This window comes from Mobula birostris, chromosome 6 (assembly GCF_030028105.1).
Source record: "Mobula birostris isolate sMobBir1 chromosome 6, sMobBir1.hap1, whole genome shotgun sequence".
In the NCBI taxonomy this organism is placed as follows: Eukaryota; Metazoa; Chordata; class Chondrichthyes; order Myliobatiformes; family Myliobatidae; genus Mobula; species Mobula birostris.
Genome location: NC_092375.1, coordinates 39,999,770 through 40,015,792, shown reverse-complemented (window position 1 = coordinate 40,015,792; position 16,023 = coordinate 39,999,770). Strand labels below are relative to the sequence as shown.

General features: G+C 40.2%; 1 protein-coding gene across 1 annotated transcript in view; it reads right to left on the bottom strand.

Moving 5' to 3' along the window:
* Positions 1-16,023, bottom strand: part of gsk3ba (glycogen synthase kinase 3 beta, genome duplicate a) — a 178,495-nt gene that overhangs the window by 67,018 nt on the left and 95,454 nt on the right. Inside the window, exon 3 of the mRNA XM_072260292.1 lies at positions 7,904-7,987. Coding sequence (XP_072116393.1) covers positions 7,904-7,987 — 84 coding nt within the window. The remainder of the gene's footprint in view (positions 1-7,903; positions 7,988-16,023) is intronic.

The following is a 16,023-nucleotide window of genomic DNA, read 5'->3' as shown; positions in this document are numbered from 1 at the left end:
AGGGGACCAAAACTGCACACAATACTCCAGGTGTGGTCTCACCAAGGCCTTGTACAACTGCAGCAGTACCTCCCTGCTCCTGTACTCGAATCCTCTCGCTATAAATGCCAGCATACCATTCGCCTTTTTCACCGCCTGCTGTACCTGCATGCCCACTTTCAATGACTGGTGTATAATGACACCCAGGTCTCGTTGCACCTCCCCTTTTCCTAATCAGCCACCATTCAGATAATAATCTGTTTTCCTATTTTTGCCACCAGAGTGGATAACTTCACATTTATCCACATTAAATTGCATCTGCCATGAATTTGCCCACTCACCCAACCTATCCAAGTCACTCTGCATCCTCTTGGCATCCTCCTCACAGCTAACACTGCCACCCAGCTTCGTGTCATCCGCAAACTTGGAGATGCTGTATTTAATTCCCTCATCCAAGTCATTAATATATATTGTAAACAACTGGGGTCCCAGCACTGAGCCTTGCGGTACCCCACTAGTCACCGCCTGCCATTCTGCAAAGGTCCCGTTTATTCCCACTCTTTGCTTCCTGTCTGCTAACCAATTCTCCACCCACATCAATACCTTACCCCAAATACTGTGTGCTTTAAGTTTGCACACTAATCTCCTGTGTGGGACCTTGTCAAAAGCCTTTTGAAAATCGAAATATACCACATCCACTGGTTCTCCCCTATCCACTCTACTAGTTACATCCTCAAAAAATTCTATGAGATTCGTCAGACATGATTTTCCTTTCACAAATCCATGCTGACTTTGTCCAATGATTTCACCGCTTTCCAAATGTGCTGTCATCACATCTTTGATAACTGACTCCAGCAGTTTCCCCACCACCGACGTTAGGCTAACTGGTCTATAATTCCCCGGTTTCTCTCTCCCTCCTTTTTTAAAAAGTGGGGTTACATTAGCCACCCTCCAATCCTCAGGAACTAGTCCAGAATCTAACGAGTTTTGAAAAATTATCACTAATGCATCCACTATTTCTTGGGCTACTTCCTTAAGCACTCTAGGATGCAGACCATCTGGCCCTGGGGATTTATCTGCCTTCAATCCCTTCAATTTACTTAACACCACTTCCCTACTAACATGTATTTCGCTCAGTTCCTCCATCTCACTGGACCCTCTGTCCCCTACTATTTCTGAAAGATTATTTATGTCCTCCTTGGTGAAGACAGAACCTAAGTAATTATTCAATTGGTCTGCCATGTCCTTGCTCCCCATAATCAATTCACCTGTTTCTGTCTGTAGGGGACCTACATTTGTCTTTACCAGTCTTTTCCTTTTTACATATCTATAAAAGCTTTTACAGTCAGTAAAATTACTGTTAGTCAGTATCTAATGGCCTGATGAAGATAGTAAACTTCCTATTGTTCCTGTAGAAGTGAAGTCTAAGAAGGGAAACAAGACAGTGGATACTTATTTAGATCAAGGGAGAACAGCAGTGTTCTGCACAGTGGGCCTAATGAACAAGCTCAGCCTCACAAGAAAAAGGACATACATTCTCTTATGCACCATGGGTCAAGAGAAGGTAGTGAGTAGCTACATTGTTTCAGGATTGGAAATGAACTACCTAACATCTATACACGGGAAAGTATACCTGTCAGCAAAGGGAACATTCCACGACAGAGGGATTTCAAAGCAATGGTTCAACTGAAACATGTCCATTTGGCAGCGATTGATTGAGACAATTGTGTCTAAAGCATTGGAGCCATTGCAAGTGATTTGCAGTGTTAATGATGGATCTTATGCAATTAGAACAATGTTGGGTTGGACTGTGAATGGACAATGGTGATGGAAGAGACTGTGCAAAGCCAGAGCTGACACTTAGCAGGATCTCAGTTTTGAAATTGGATGATCTTTGACAGCGGATCAGGATAGACTTTCCTGAATGCAGTCAGGATGAACAACCTGGCTTGTCAAGAGACAATCACAAGTTCACAGAGCTGGTTGCAAATTCTTCAAAACTGGTGGATGGTCACTACCAGAATAGTTTACCTTTGAGAAAGGAGGTTAACGTGTTAAATAATAGGAAGATTGCTGTACAGCGTGCTCTAAACTGAAGCAAAAGGTTTAAGACATATTTGTTATTTTACACTGACTACACAACTTTCATGAAGGACGTCAAAAGAGCACCAGCAGAGGATCTAGAACGCAGTGATCGGGAAGTCTAATATATTCCACATCATAGTGTTTATTATCCCAGAAAAAGGAAACTTTGCTATGTTTGACTGTGGAGTGACTTTTCAGAGAATATCACTTAATGCTCAGATTTACAGGGACTAGATCTTACTAGCTCACTGATCAGTCATAATCAGATTCAGAAAAGAACTGGTGGTCATCATGACAGATATCAAATCAATGTTTCATCAGGTTAAACTAGCAGAAGATGCAGCTCTGCTGAGGTTGCTCTGGTGGCCTGATGGAGACCTCAGCCAAGATACAATGGACTTTAAAATGCTGGTACATCTCCTAGGAGCAACTTCGTCACCAAGCTGTACCAATTTCACTCTTAGGAAATGCGCAGAAGACAGTGAAGAACAGTTCAGCTGCAAGACCGTGAATAGCATTATGCATTGCTTCTCTGTTGACAGCTGCTTTGTGCCAGTGTCCACTGAGGAAGAATCGGCGCCTGTCTATCATGAGCTTGCATCCTTTTGTGCTAAAGATGGCTTTCAACTCACAAAATGGATAAGCAACAGACGTAGTGTGCTAGCTGTGATAACAGAAGAGCAAAGAGTGAAGGACATGAAGGATTTAGATTTGGATCAAGGTATACCTTCAGTGGAGAGAGTACTGAGTGTGCAATGGTGTATTCAGTCTAATACTTCCGAATTTAAGATCGTGATCAAGATAGACCACTCACCAGAAGGGGGACCCTCTCCACAGTTAGTTACATCTATGAACCTTTAAGAATCTTAAGTCCAGTGGTGCTATCCGCTAAGAAGATTCTACAAGGTCTTTGTAAGAAACGGCTTGGCTAGGATGACACTATACCACAACAGCTGCTCATGAGTGGACAATCTGGCTGGAAGAACTCTGCCAGTTGGAAGAATTCAAAATTGTTTTTTGCCTGAAACCCCTGGATTTTGGAGAAGTTACTGCTGCACAGTTACAACATTTTACAGATGTAAGTGAAGATGGCTATGGAACAGTGACCTACTTATTGTTGCACAACACACACTCTCAGTGCTTTTACCATGGGAAAATTCTACTGAAGTCAGTTTCCACCTCTCATACGGAGCTCACCACTTCTACAATGGCTAGCTGTATGGACACATTGTGGAGCAAGGAGTTGCACATGCACTCAGGATTTTAGACTGATAGCACCTCTACGCTGAAGTATATTAAGAATGAAACTTCTAGGTTCTGAACCTTCGATGCAAACAGTTTCAGAAATTCTTAAGGTTTCAGAAGCATCTCAATGGAGGTATGTAAACACTTTAAGCAACTTGGCAGATGTGGCCTCTAGAGGGTGGAGGTGAAAGCTTTCCTGAAGAATGAGACATAGGTGCCTGAGCCTCAGTATCTTTTTCAGCCTTAAAGTGAATGGGCCGCGAATCCTGATTGATCTGGAGAACTTACTGCTAGATGATCCAGACCTGAGTGCTACAATGAATGCCATGCAGATTGAAAAGGAGGTGGATGTGGTGACAATGTGTTATTCATCACTTCTTGTCTTAGGCACATTTGAGGAAGATAGTGGCCTGGATTCTTAGATTTAAGAACCTGGTTTTGTTTCTTGGTCAGAAGAAGAAGCCAGTGAACATCACTTGTTCTCAATCTGATTTAAGAGAACAACAGAGGTATTCTTTGGAAACAGATACTGAGAAGACCAAAGGTCAGGAAGGCTGAAATGGAGATCATTGGGTTTTGCCAAAGGAAGATTTTCAGATGACTTCTCAAGTTTGCAAAAGGAGGAAAGTGTGAAAAAGAACAGCCATATTTTCAAACTCAATCCAGTACTTGAAGATGGTGTCTTGAGTTGGTGGCATAGTAGGGCAGCCTGAAGAATCTGAACATTCTGTTATACTGGCAAAGGATCTTCATATCTCAGACCTCATTCTGAGGCACGTACCTCAAGAAGTGGGGCATGGTGGCCATAGCCGCATGTTATCCAGGTTGCGCCAAAAATACTGGATACCCCGTGTTTGTACAGCTACAAGAAGAATCCTGAAGTGTGTTGTTTGTCAATGGTTGCACGAAACTCCAGGATTCCAGTACATGGCAAATCTATCTTTGGACAGGGTCTCTCCAGATGAACCTCTGTTCACATGTGTAGGAGTAGACTACTTTGGCCTTTTTGAAATGAAAAGCAGGAGGAGTACAGTGAAGAAGTATAAGTATTATTTACCTGTCTAGCTATACAAACTGTTCACATGGAAGTGGCATTTTTGTTAGATACAGATTCCTTTGTTAATGCACTTTGATGCTTGATAGAAAGAAGGGACAGGTTTGTGAACTGTGCTCTGATAATACAACAAACTTTGTTGGAGCTGAGTGCAAGTTGCGAGGAGTCACTGAGAAGTGGAATCCATTCATGGATCAGTGATGACCCTCTTCAAAAGAGAATTAAGTAGATTTCTAATTCTCCAGCTGGTTCACATCTTGGAGGAACATGGGAGAGATTGATCAAGTCTGTGCGAAAGGTCAATTCCACCATGAAGGTACAGATTCTTGCCGAAGAGGGTTTCTACATAGTCCTTTGTGACATAGAAGCTATTATCAGTGGATGTCAAATTACTAAAGCATCCTCTGATCCCAATGATTTGGAAGCACTAACACTCGACCATCTGTTGCTTCTGAAGACCTCACCATCCTTACCACCAGGAGAGTTCCAAAAAGAAGACATTTATGCTCATCATAGATGGAAGCAATCCAATATATGTCAAACTTGTTTTGGAAACAGTGGGTCAAGGAGTATTTACCACAGTTACAGGAACGTCAGAAATGGTGAGGTATAAAAAACAATTTTCTCCCAGGAGACACCGTGCTTATTGTTGACAACACAGCTACTTGGAACTCATGGACTGTGGGAAGAATCATCCACATTTTTCCAGACAGAAGAGAATTTGTGCAGCAGGTGCACATCAAGACCAAGACCAGCCATCCAGAAAAGCCTATAACTAAGGTCTGTCTTCTACAGCAGGCAGAGGTTCGAAGAGCTACAGCTCTAGCAGTTTCATGACTTTGACTTGACTTACTGACTTGACAGCATGGTGGTAAAGATCACTCTGTACAGGGTTAAGTGTTGGCAACCTCTGGCTTAGATGACTGTTATATGACTTGACTGGAAGAAAGGGGACATCTGTGTAAATGTTACCTTTATCCTTGAATTCATGTCTCCTATTTAAGTAGTATATAGTTGTGATCATTATAGTATGATAATTAAGGTCTGGGATGCAAGAGCCATATATTTTCTGTCTGCATTGTATTTTATGGTAATCTGTTATGGGGGTTGGGCGTGGTAGAAGCAAATGAATATAGTTATGTATCAATGCTTGGGATTTATTAGTCATTAGCCAGAGGGAATGAGCCACGGGAAAAGATGTTCTTTCGCTGACCATTTAAATACACTAACTTTGCTAAATGGAACACTAATTTAGTTTGGCCATTAATTACACTTCCTATTGCTTAGTTTTATCACTAATTGGAATGCTAAGATCGCTATATTGCTAATTTAGTTTTGTTAGCTTTTTTAATAAAAAAAAGTCACTATAAGATCATTTGCCTTTGGTGGAATAGTAATAAAGGATCAAACATACTTTTCTCAATTTGGAAATTCGTTATTTGGAAATGCGTCAGTCGATTACCCTGGCTTAGTCTCTCAGCGGTTTTGGTTAGTTTTCAAGTAACTGCTACAATATTAATGGGGAAGAAAAAATGATAGTCACATTTTAAGCTATGACATGTGAAAATTTTATATATTTGACCAAATTACGTGGTTAATTCACTAGGAGTGTAATAGAAATGCTGCTAACATAGATCTGGCTAAACATTTTGCCTGGTTTTGTTTCATTAATATGGTTCTAATTATGTTAACTTTTATTTAAAATAAAGAAGGTATCTAAAAAGGGTTTATCTTTCCAAATTTAAAATTACTCGGCATCTGAATAGCAGATGAAAGCAGGAACAATGAATTCTCTCAAATAAACAATGGGACATTTATTAGCAAGTCTAGATATTCAGAAGGACCCCGATCTCAATTATTAGAATCCTTATGATCTTTGTGGCCTGAGAAATATCATCACAAAGAGAAAGAATGAATAGCCAAAGACCATGAACTGAATAGAAGAGGGTATAGGGGAAATGTGCTTTTGCAGTGGGATTATCCTTGGACCAGGCTGAAGTTTGCATGCCTGTGATTTAAATGTAATATTAATTTTACTATATTATATTTAGTTAGCAAAGCAACTTGAGAGCAAACAAAAAAATTCAACACCAGTCTCCCCTTCGATGAGGAGGAGGAAATCCAGGCAATGAGACATGTTCCTGGTATTAAAGGAATTTCACTATTCAAACTACCACAAAATTGAGTAATAATGACTTGGGTAGAAGATACATACTCGGGCCATGAATGGTGTGACAAACCATCCCACTGATGAAATTGCTAAAGTTCTAAAGTTTTAAAGTTACAGCACTCAAAAGTCCAGGATACATTTATAAATCTATTAATTAAATCATTAATTACTGCCATAACCATTGCATAGGGTGGAACATTGATTTTATAGATGGCTAATTGGGTACTCAGAAATAATTAATTGGTGTCCTGATTAATAGTTACCATCACCACTTTCACTCTTAATATTTGCACAAGAAATGCAAACTTAACAGCTTTGTACTTTTGTTGCTGCAAGTGCAAGACAGAGTGCAATTACTTCTTGTTATGACTACTTAGTTGTATTGTGTAAGTAGATGTAACCCATTTTCTACTAACATAATTAGCTATACCTGTTATTAAACATCAATTTCTACTGAGAAACATGCAGAATAACCAACCAGATAAAAAAGGCACATGAAAGTCTCAAATAAGATTCAATTTGCTTATTGCTACCAATTTAATTAATTCCGCAAAAAACAAGTCATTCATGCAAACCAAAACTGTTCTCACTTTAAACAAGACTGCACAAATATCACTAGCAATTAATCTACTTGTTTACAGATATAGGTTGCAGACTATTGATGTCAGGTACATTACATGATTGCACTGAAGTAATGCTATATAATTAAGAATAATTGACATGAGATCCTGCAGATGCTAGAAATCCAGAGCAACACACACAAAATACAAAATCTGGCAGAACTCAGGCTGTATCAATGGAAGTCAATAAACAGCTGGCATTTTGGGCCGAGAAGTCAAGACTGGAAAGAAAGGGGGAAGAAGCCAGAATAAGAAAATGGGGGAGAGGGAAGACGACAAAATGAGATCATGAGGGAGGGGGGAAGGAGGACAAGCTAGAAGATGATAGGTGACGTCAGGTGGGTGGGGGGGGAGGGGCTTGAAGTAAAACATACCATTTAGCAATAGAACCATACTTCGGCACTGTAATTAATGTTAGCCTACAGATGAAATAACACAAAAATGAACCCAAGTAAAATGTTTCAAGTGTATAGTAATATCCTATGTTGTCAAATAAATGCTGACATACCCCTTTCTATCAAAATTGTCCTTGCATTCACAATCAGCATATTTACACAAATGAAACTGTAATAGGAAAGGAAGCAAGACCCAGCTAGCCATAAAGCTTAAGTTAGGAACTTAGGTAATACAACTATTTTTGCAACTATGAAACTGAAGAATAAATCTTGATTCATGCATTTAATTTGCCATTGAATAAGAAATGGAAAATGCCATTTAACATTTTGGAAAGCCAAAAAAATAAAAATGTACCTTTTCTCCACTTGAGTAGAAGAAGTATCGTAATCGAACAATATTACAATGATCCAGTTTTCTCATTATCTGCAGTTCACGATTCTGTAAAAGAAATAACAATACTTCATCTGTACATTAATTAGCATCTATCTGTGACTGGTAAGTATGCTTCATATTAATACTATGGTACTGAAAACCACATAAAATAAGACCAAGTAGAAACCTTCCTTATTAAGGACACATGCAATCTTTGATCTCTGACAACCTGCATTTAAATCCAAACTGATATGTTGCAAAGACCAATATGGAGCAGTGGCCCAACTCAGTGTCAAAAGTGTGACTTTCATAAGTAGAAGAAGCAGTGTTTTAGTGAAGGAGATTGCGTTTTTAAGGCTGACATGACGACTCTTGGTTATACAATTATCTACTGATGGCTTATGGCCTCCTCTTCTTAGGCCTGAATAACACTATACATTCACCCTGATGCAACAAGCAATCTGAGGGATCAACTCAGCATACTGAGCACATTTGTGGGGGGTTGGGGGGGGGGAAAGAGAGATGTAGAGAAAGACTTGTTAAGATCTTGCATCTGGACAGAGACAGAGGAGAAATGAAATATTGGGTGGGCAGGTTGCACCTAATAGGGGAGGAAAGTAGAATGAAGTTGGAAGGCAGCAGCAAGTGGAGGATAACAGAGTAACACAGTCACAAAGAAAAAATATAGTTCTTCCACCAAGTGAGGGCAGCACCAATGGGAAGGGCCAGCCCCCAACCCAGAACAGATTTCATGGCACCCACAAAGGCCACACACACACGTATGGCTACCAATCCTAGAACCTTATCAAACATTACCAATTGTTGCTCCAGATTCCAGCAACTATAGTCTCATTTGTCTCCATAGTCACCCTGTTGTCCATGTTTATTCTACTATCAAGTTTTGCAACTCATGCTGATAATTCCTTACATATGATCAAAGGTATTGTGTTCATATGTTATTATCTGGCAGAGCTCCCGTGCTACTTCAGAAGATGAACTGCCACAGTTTGATCAAGCAGAGGGTGCCTAGTGTCCAATGCTACTGCCTTTGGTTCTCAGTTGTTAGGTGACACTGCTCCAGCAAGAATATCCAAAATGTTCATGTTGGCTGGTTCAAGAGAGCCTGTGGCAATTTCACAGCAGCTGTTCAGCACTGCATCTACATTTTGTGGCATCCGTGAGCACTTCCAAGCTAAGCAAGCAGACAGTAATAGATCAGCTTGGGAAAATACAAAGGATATGTTCACAGCAGAGTCTGAACTTTTGAACTTCTGCCATTGTGGTTAAATATTTTGGTTGTTCACTGTTCATTGACTTAGTTATGTTATTCAAAAATACTATGCGTTAATGTGGAGACAAGAGTCTGAAGAAACAAGTGGAGGAATTCAGCAGGTGATGCACCATTCATATGCCTCCTCAGATGCTACTTTCCTTGTTTAAGTTCTCTTGCGGACTCCCCCTCTCCCCCACCGCCCCAAATATCATCTGATTGATAATCTACAGAATTGTCACCAGTCCCAGTGAAATATCATAAATTCTAAGTTTCTCTTTTTGCAGATGCTCCTTTTCCTGTCGAATATTTCCAGCATTTTCTGCTTCAATATTCCCATGTATCAGTTATAAGTAAAGGCGACTCATCTATGATACTGGATAGAAGATGAGATATGATGAAACTGGTTTCTTTGAGACATGAAGCAGAAGTTCACTAGACAATTGCAACTGGAAAGCTATACCTGTGCATATGCTGCCTAGACCAAATTGTGCATACAATAAATTCAGTGAGACCTCCAGAAAGCTCAGTGCCAAGATGAAAGCCATTGCTGGAGATGCTCTAATTATGTTTTACAAGCAGAATTCAAATGCCGCACTCTAGAATGAATAACATGCCATGGTCGGTCTCAGAGGTACTGTGACCACCAAATGTTTAGTGCAGTCTCCACAACTAAGAAGGGAACAATATCCACAATTACACCTGCAAGGTACGACTGAATTGCATCATAATGTATGCTTCAGTTTAATTTCCTGGATTCATTGAAGGTACTTTTTCCATATTTTCTTGTAATATCAAATTAAATAGTTTCTATTCCTCTATCTGCTTGCCCTTAACAATGTTTTCAAATGGTGTATGGTACATTGGTCAAGACATCTTTCATTTTTCAGACATACCTAGATAGCACGTTGTTTTAAAAAATAATGCTTGCGCAGTGGAAGATTTTTTCTTCCTGACAAGTTCAAATTAAAATCAAAGGGCTTCATCCATTTCAACAATCTAAAACCAATCTAAAATGGAGGTCACAACAAATTCTGTCTTGGCCAATATTGTAAACCAAGTATAATTCCTATAGAATCAATTAAATTTGAAATTAATCTTAAAAAAGTCACAGAATTTCAACAATTCAATTAGATACTTATTTATAGCTGTATTTTGAGGCAGGATTCAAGGGCAATTGATTAGTGAAATATCAACAAAAATAGTTAACAGGTATACCATCAATAGGGTATCTTCAAATAAAAAAACTTAACTTCCTTTAAAAAGGCCTTTCAGGGAATCATTGGATTATGAAATTTTATACTGATAGTACCAGTTTAAAATATCCTATGGCAGAAGTTGACCCTTCAAACATTCAACTTTGGAACTGAACAGCTAATTTACACTCATGCCATGAGTAGTAATTTTGTTTCTTAAAAGACAGGATGCAAAACCTTAATGCCTCTGGGCAAGCTAAGTTTGGCATTAACCTCAGAGCAGACCAGCTAACACTCCCATTAAAATTAAATATAAAGAGTTCCTTTCACACTCAGAGCACTGAAAAGCACGTTTTAAAGTTTTATTTTGAAAGAATCCACTTATTTCACTTTTAAAAAAAACAAGGTCATTATTTTATACATTAAATGGAATTCTGGAAGAACTCAGTCAGGTAGCATTTATGGATGCAAAAAGTGTATGTCAGCGTTTCTGCATCAAGATTGTGGGAAAAGAGGAAAGACCTTTGGTCTCCACAGATGCATAGCAACTCCCAAAAACACACTTGCAAAGGCCTTTTTTAAATAACAAAACTCAGTGACAAAGATGTAAAACACACTTCTCATAACCTGACGCATCAGGCTGTAAATGCAGCATTTAGCTCCCTGACAGATCCAATTAATTGATGGAGTAGAAGGGCATCAAACATTAACACTTACTATAAAGCACTAGGTCAAATGACCAAATGCTCAAAGATACTAGATTTAAGAATTGGAATCTAATTTTTAAGGCAGAATTACTCTCAGTGCAGGAGAAAATAACACTATAACTGAAACTATACACAGCATAAAGAGAACTAGCAGGGCAGTCAAATATCAGCAAAAAGCTTGCTTTGGAAAACTGCTACACAATCTGTAAAGTATTTCAACAGCAAAGGTTCAAGGACAGTGAAAGATTAGTACAGGTGTGCCCCGCTTTTCGACCGTTCGCTTTACGAAACCTCACTGTTATGAAAGACCTACATTAGTACCATTTTCGCTTCCAGAAGGTGTTTTCACTGTTACGAAAAAAAAGCAGCACGCGATAAAAGGCAGCGCGCGCCCCGAGCAGCCATTTGCAAGATGAGTTCTATGGTGTCGGAAAAGCCTAAAAGAGCTTGTAAGGGTGTTACACTTAGCGTAAAACTAGACATAATTAAGTGTTTCGATCGTGGTGAACGAAGTAAGGACAAAGTGAGTTTGGCTTGTGGAAGCTGATGAACATGATGTTGAAAAGGTTTTGGCATCCCATGACCAAGAACTGATAGATGAAGAGCTGATGTAATTGGAAGAGGAAAAGATAACAATCCAAACCGAATGCAGTAGCGAAATGAACGTGAAGCAACTGAGTGAGATTTTCGCTGCAATGATAAGTACGACTTTAATTTTGAAAGGGTACGTAGGTTTAGGAGATATTTGCAGCATGGTCTGCGTCCTTACAAACAACTGTGTGATAGAAAAATGCGCGAGGCTCAGCAGTCAAGCAAGCCTTCCACATCAGCCACAGCAGATGACGAACCTCGACCTTCGACATCGAGGCGGGCAGTCATAGGAAAAGATGAGCTGCCTGCTCTAATGGAAATAGACGACGAGATGACACCCCCGTGTCCCACCAGCCCAACACCCAGGCCGTGGACAGATACTGTACCGATTCGCAGAAATGCAGCAGTAGCCGGTAGGCACACAGCACACCTTTAAGAAAAAAGCCGAAATAAACATGCTAATTAATTAGGTGCCGCCCCACACTTAAATGTCGGCCCAGATCAAAGGCGATGCAATCGGCACTGATCTGAGCCGACAATTACGTGCCGGGCAGCACCTAATTAATTAGCATGTTTATCTCGGTTTTTTTCTTAATGATGTGCTGGGTTCCTCCCGGCTACCGCTGGACCCCTGCGTACTTCATGGTAATGTATCTGTCAGCGGCCTGGAGGGTGGGGGCCACTGCACCACCCCAGCCTGCGACGACTCAGTCTAACACACCATCATCAGTGTGCTTGGTCCTGTCTCAATTCCAGTAAGTGATACTACACTGTACATACATTATTTCTACTTTATATCGGCTGTGTATTTTTACGTGTATTTGGTATGATTTGGCTGCTTCATAGCTTAAAGGTTACTGGAGAGCGCTTGCGCCGTGTTTTTGCCAACAGTGCTTGCGTGAGATTTTCTGCCGACGGCGCTTGCGTGAGATTTTCGCTACGGAGAACAGTTCAGTAATGATTGTGGAAAAGTATTTCTACTTTATATAGGTTGTGTATTTATCATATCATTCCTGCTTTTACTGTATGTTACTGTTATTTTAGGTTTTATGTGTTATTTGGCATGATTTGGTAGGTTATTTTTGGGTCTGCGAACGCTCACAAAATTTTCCCTTATAAATAAATGGTAATTGCTTCTTCGCTTTACAACATTTTGGCTTACAAACCGTTCCATAGGAACGCTCCACCTTCGGATGGCGGTGGAAACCTGTATCAGAAATAGAATTGGGTTTATTATCACTGACATGTCATGGAATTTGTTGTTTTGCAGCAGCAGTGCAAAGCAATACATAAAATGACCATAAATGACAAGAATGTGTATAAAAATAGTGCAACAACAGAGCACAATAGTGTGGTAGTGTTCATGAGTTTATAGAGCACTCAGAAATCTGACGGCAGAGGGGAAGATGCCGTTTCTAAAATGTTGAGTGTGCACCTTCAGGCCCCTGTACCTCCTCCTTAATAGTGGTAATAAGAGGACACATCTTGGGTGATGAGAGTTCTTTATGATGCTGCTTTCTTAAGACATCACCTTTGGAAGATGTCCTCAATTGCAGGGAGGCTAATGACCACAATGGAGTTGGCTGAGTTTATAACCCTCTCCAATCCTGTACATTTGTGCTTCCAGACCAGCTATTGATAAACTTCACTGTACATCAGAAGAAATTTAGAAGAAATTTGCTGGAGTCTTTGGTGACATAGCAAATCACCACAAACTCTTGAAATAAAGCTGCTGGCATGCCTTCTTCGCAACTGCGTTGATATGTTGGGCCTACGATAGACCTTCAGAGATGTTGAAACCCAGGAACTTGGAAGCTGCTCATGCTTTCCATTCCTTAGTCTCACTGGTGTTGAATGCAAGGTTGTTGTTGCAACACCACTCAACCAGCCAATCTCACTCCTGTTTGCCTCCTCGACACCATTTCAAATTCTGCCAACAGCTGTGCCATTGGTGAATTTATAGATGGTATTTGAACTGCACCAAGCCATACAGTCAGCAGGGGCTAAGCACACGTCATTGAGTGCATATGTTGATTGTCAGCAAGGAGGAAATGTTACTCAGAGTTGTTAAAGAAATCTTCATGACAAATCTAGATCTCTTGAAGTGGAGGGTCTCACTCGTGTTATTCAATGCACCACTGCAACTGAAAATAACTTGGTGAATATGACATAAATACCATGTGGCAGCTACAGACAACATCTTTGATATAAAATGTAATGCAGGAATCCCCAAAAATTAAGGAAAGTAATTAAAATTAATATAGACCTTAGAAAACAATAAAAAAAATTCTGACTCAAAACAAGTCTACAGAATATGGTTTCTATACCATGGCATAAAAGAAATGGAGGAAATTACAGATCCCAAATGATCTTCCAGAAAAAAGACATGGAGGATAGATCAGGTAAGGTATGCTGGTCAGTCCTCATCGGGGGAATCAGAGGTGGAGAGGGTCAGCAACTTCAAATTCCTTGGTATTATCACTTCAGAGGATCTGTCCTAGGCCCAGCACGCAAGTGCCATTATAAAGAACACACAGTAAGGCCTCTACTTCCTTAGAAGTTTGCAAAGATTTGGCATGACATCTAAAACTTTGACAAACTTCGATAGATGTGTGGTGGAGAGTATATTGACTAGTTGCATCACAGCCTAGCATGGAAACACCAATGCCCTTGAACACAAAAATCCTACAAAAAGTAGTCCATCACGGGTAAAACCCTCCCCACCACTGAGCACATCTACACGAAGTGCTGTCACAGGAAAGCGGTATCCATCACCAAGGCCATGATCCAGGCCACGTTTGCTTCTCACTTCTGCAATGAGAAAGGTGGTACAGGAGCCTCAGCGCCCACACTACCAGGTTCAGGAACAGTTATTACCCCTCAACCATCAGTCTCCTGAACCAGTGGGGATAACTTCACTCACCCCATCACTGAACTGTACCCACAACTTATGGACTCACTGTCAAGGACTTTATCTCAGCTCTCTATATTTATTGCTATTTATTTATTACTTTTTTCTTTCGTATTTGCACTTCTTGTTGGCTTTGGCACAATGCTTGTTTGGTAATCTTGTTGGGTATGGCCTTTCATTGATTCTATTGTCTTTCTTGGATTTATTGCGATTGCCCACAAGAAAATCAGAATCAGGTTTAATATCACTGGTATACTTTATGAAATTTGTTGTCTCTGCGGCAGCAGTACAATACATAATAAAAAACATACACACACATCACATCCGTACACACAGAAATTAAACAAGCAGTGCAAAATAACAGAAATAAAAAAGTAGTGAAGTAGTGCTCATGGGTTCAATGTACATTCAGAAATCAGAGGGCAGAGGGGCAGAAACTGTTCCTAAATCCTTGCGTATGCACCTTCTGGCTTCTGTAGCTCCTTCCTGATGGTAGCGGTAGCAATGAAAACAAGGCATACCTTGGGTGATGGGGGTCCACAATTATAGATGCTGCCTTCTGGAGGCATCCCTCCTTGAAGACAGCCTGGATATCATGGAGGCTAGTGCCCATGATGGAGCTGTCTAAGTTTACAATTTTCTGCAGCTTATTTCAATCCTGTGCAATAGCACTCCCACCTCCATACAGACAATGATGCAGCCAGTTAGAGTGCTCTCCAAGGTCCATCTTAGGGTCGCATGTGGTGACATACATTCACAATGACAAATTTACTTTGAAATTTGATATTCTAAGGCATTTTGCTATTTAGGTATTGGGCTCTTGAAGAACATTAAAGTGGATAAAGCCCCAAGTACCTGATGGGATCTTCAGTTATTGAGAGGGGTAAGACAGCAGATTGCTGGAGCTTTGACAGAGATCTTTGTATCTTTTAAGCCACATGCGAGCTCTCAGAGGACTGGAGAATAGCCAATGTAGCTCTGTTTAAGAAAGGCAATTCAGATAAATCAAAGAGTTATATGGTGGTGAACTTTACACATCAGTGGCAAGTCAAATATTAAAGAAGATTCCTAGAGATAGAATTTACTCACATCTAAAAAAGCATAAAGTAATAAGGGACAGCCAGCATGGCTTTCTGCAGGGGAGTCATGTCAAACAAACTTGATTAAGTTTTTGAAAAAGTGACTTTGATAAAGATAGGGCAATGGATGTTGTATAATATTGACTTCAGTGAAGCTTTCAACAAAGTCACCACACACACCACTTCCCCCGCCACCCGCCGAGTAAGTTGATCCAGAGATTAAGGAACATGGGATCCATGTCGACTTGTTAAATTAGATTTGAAATCGGCTTAGACATAGAAGACAAATGGGAAATTATAGATCTCCAAAAATACACATTGTATCGAAAGGGCAGGCAGTAAGGTAGA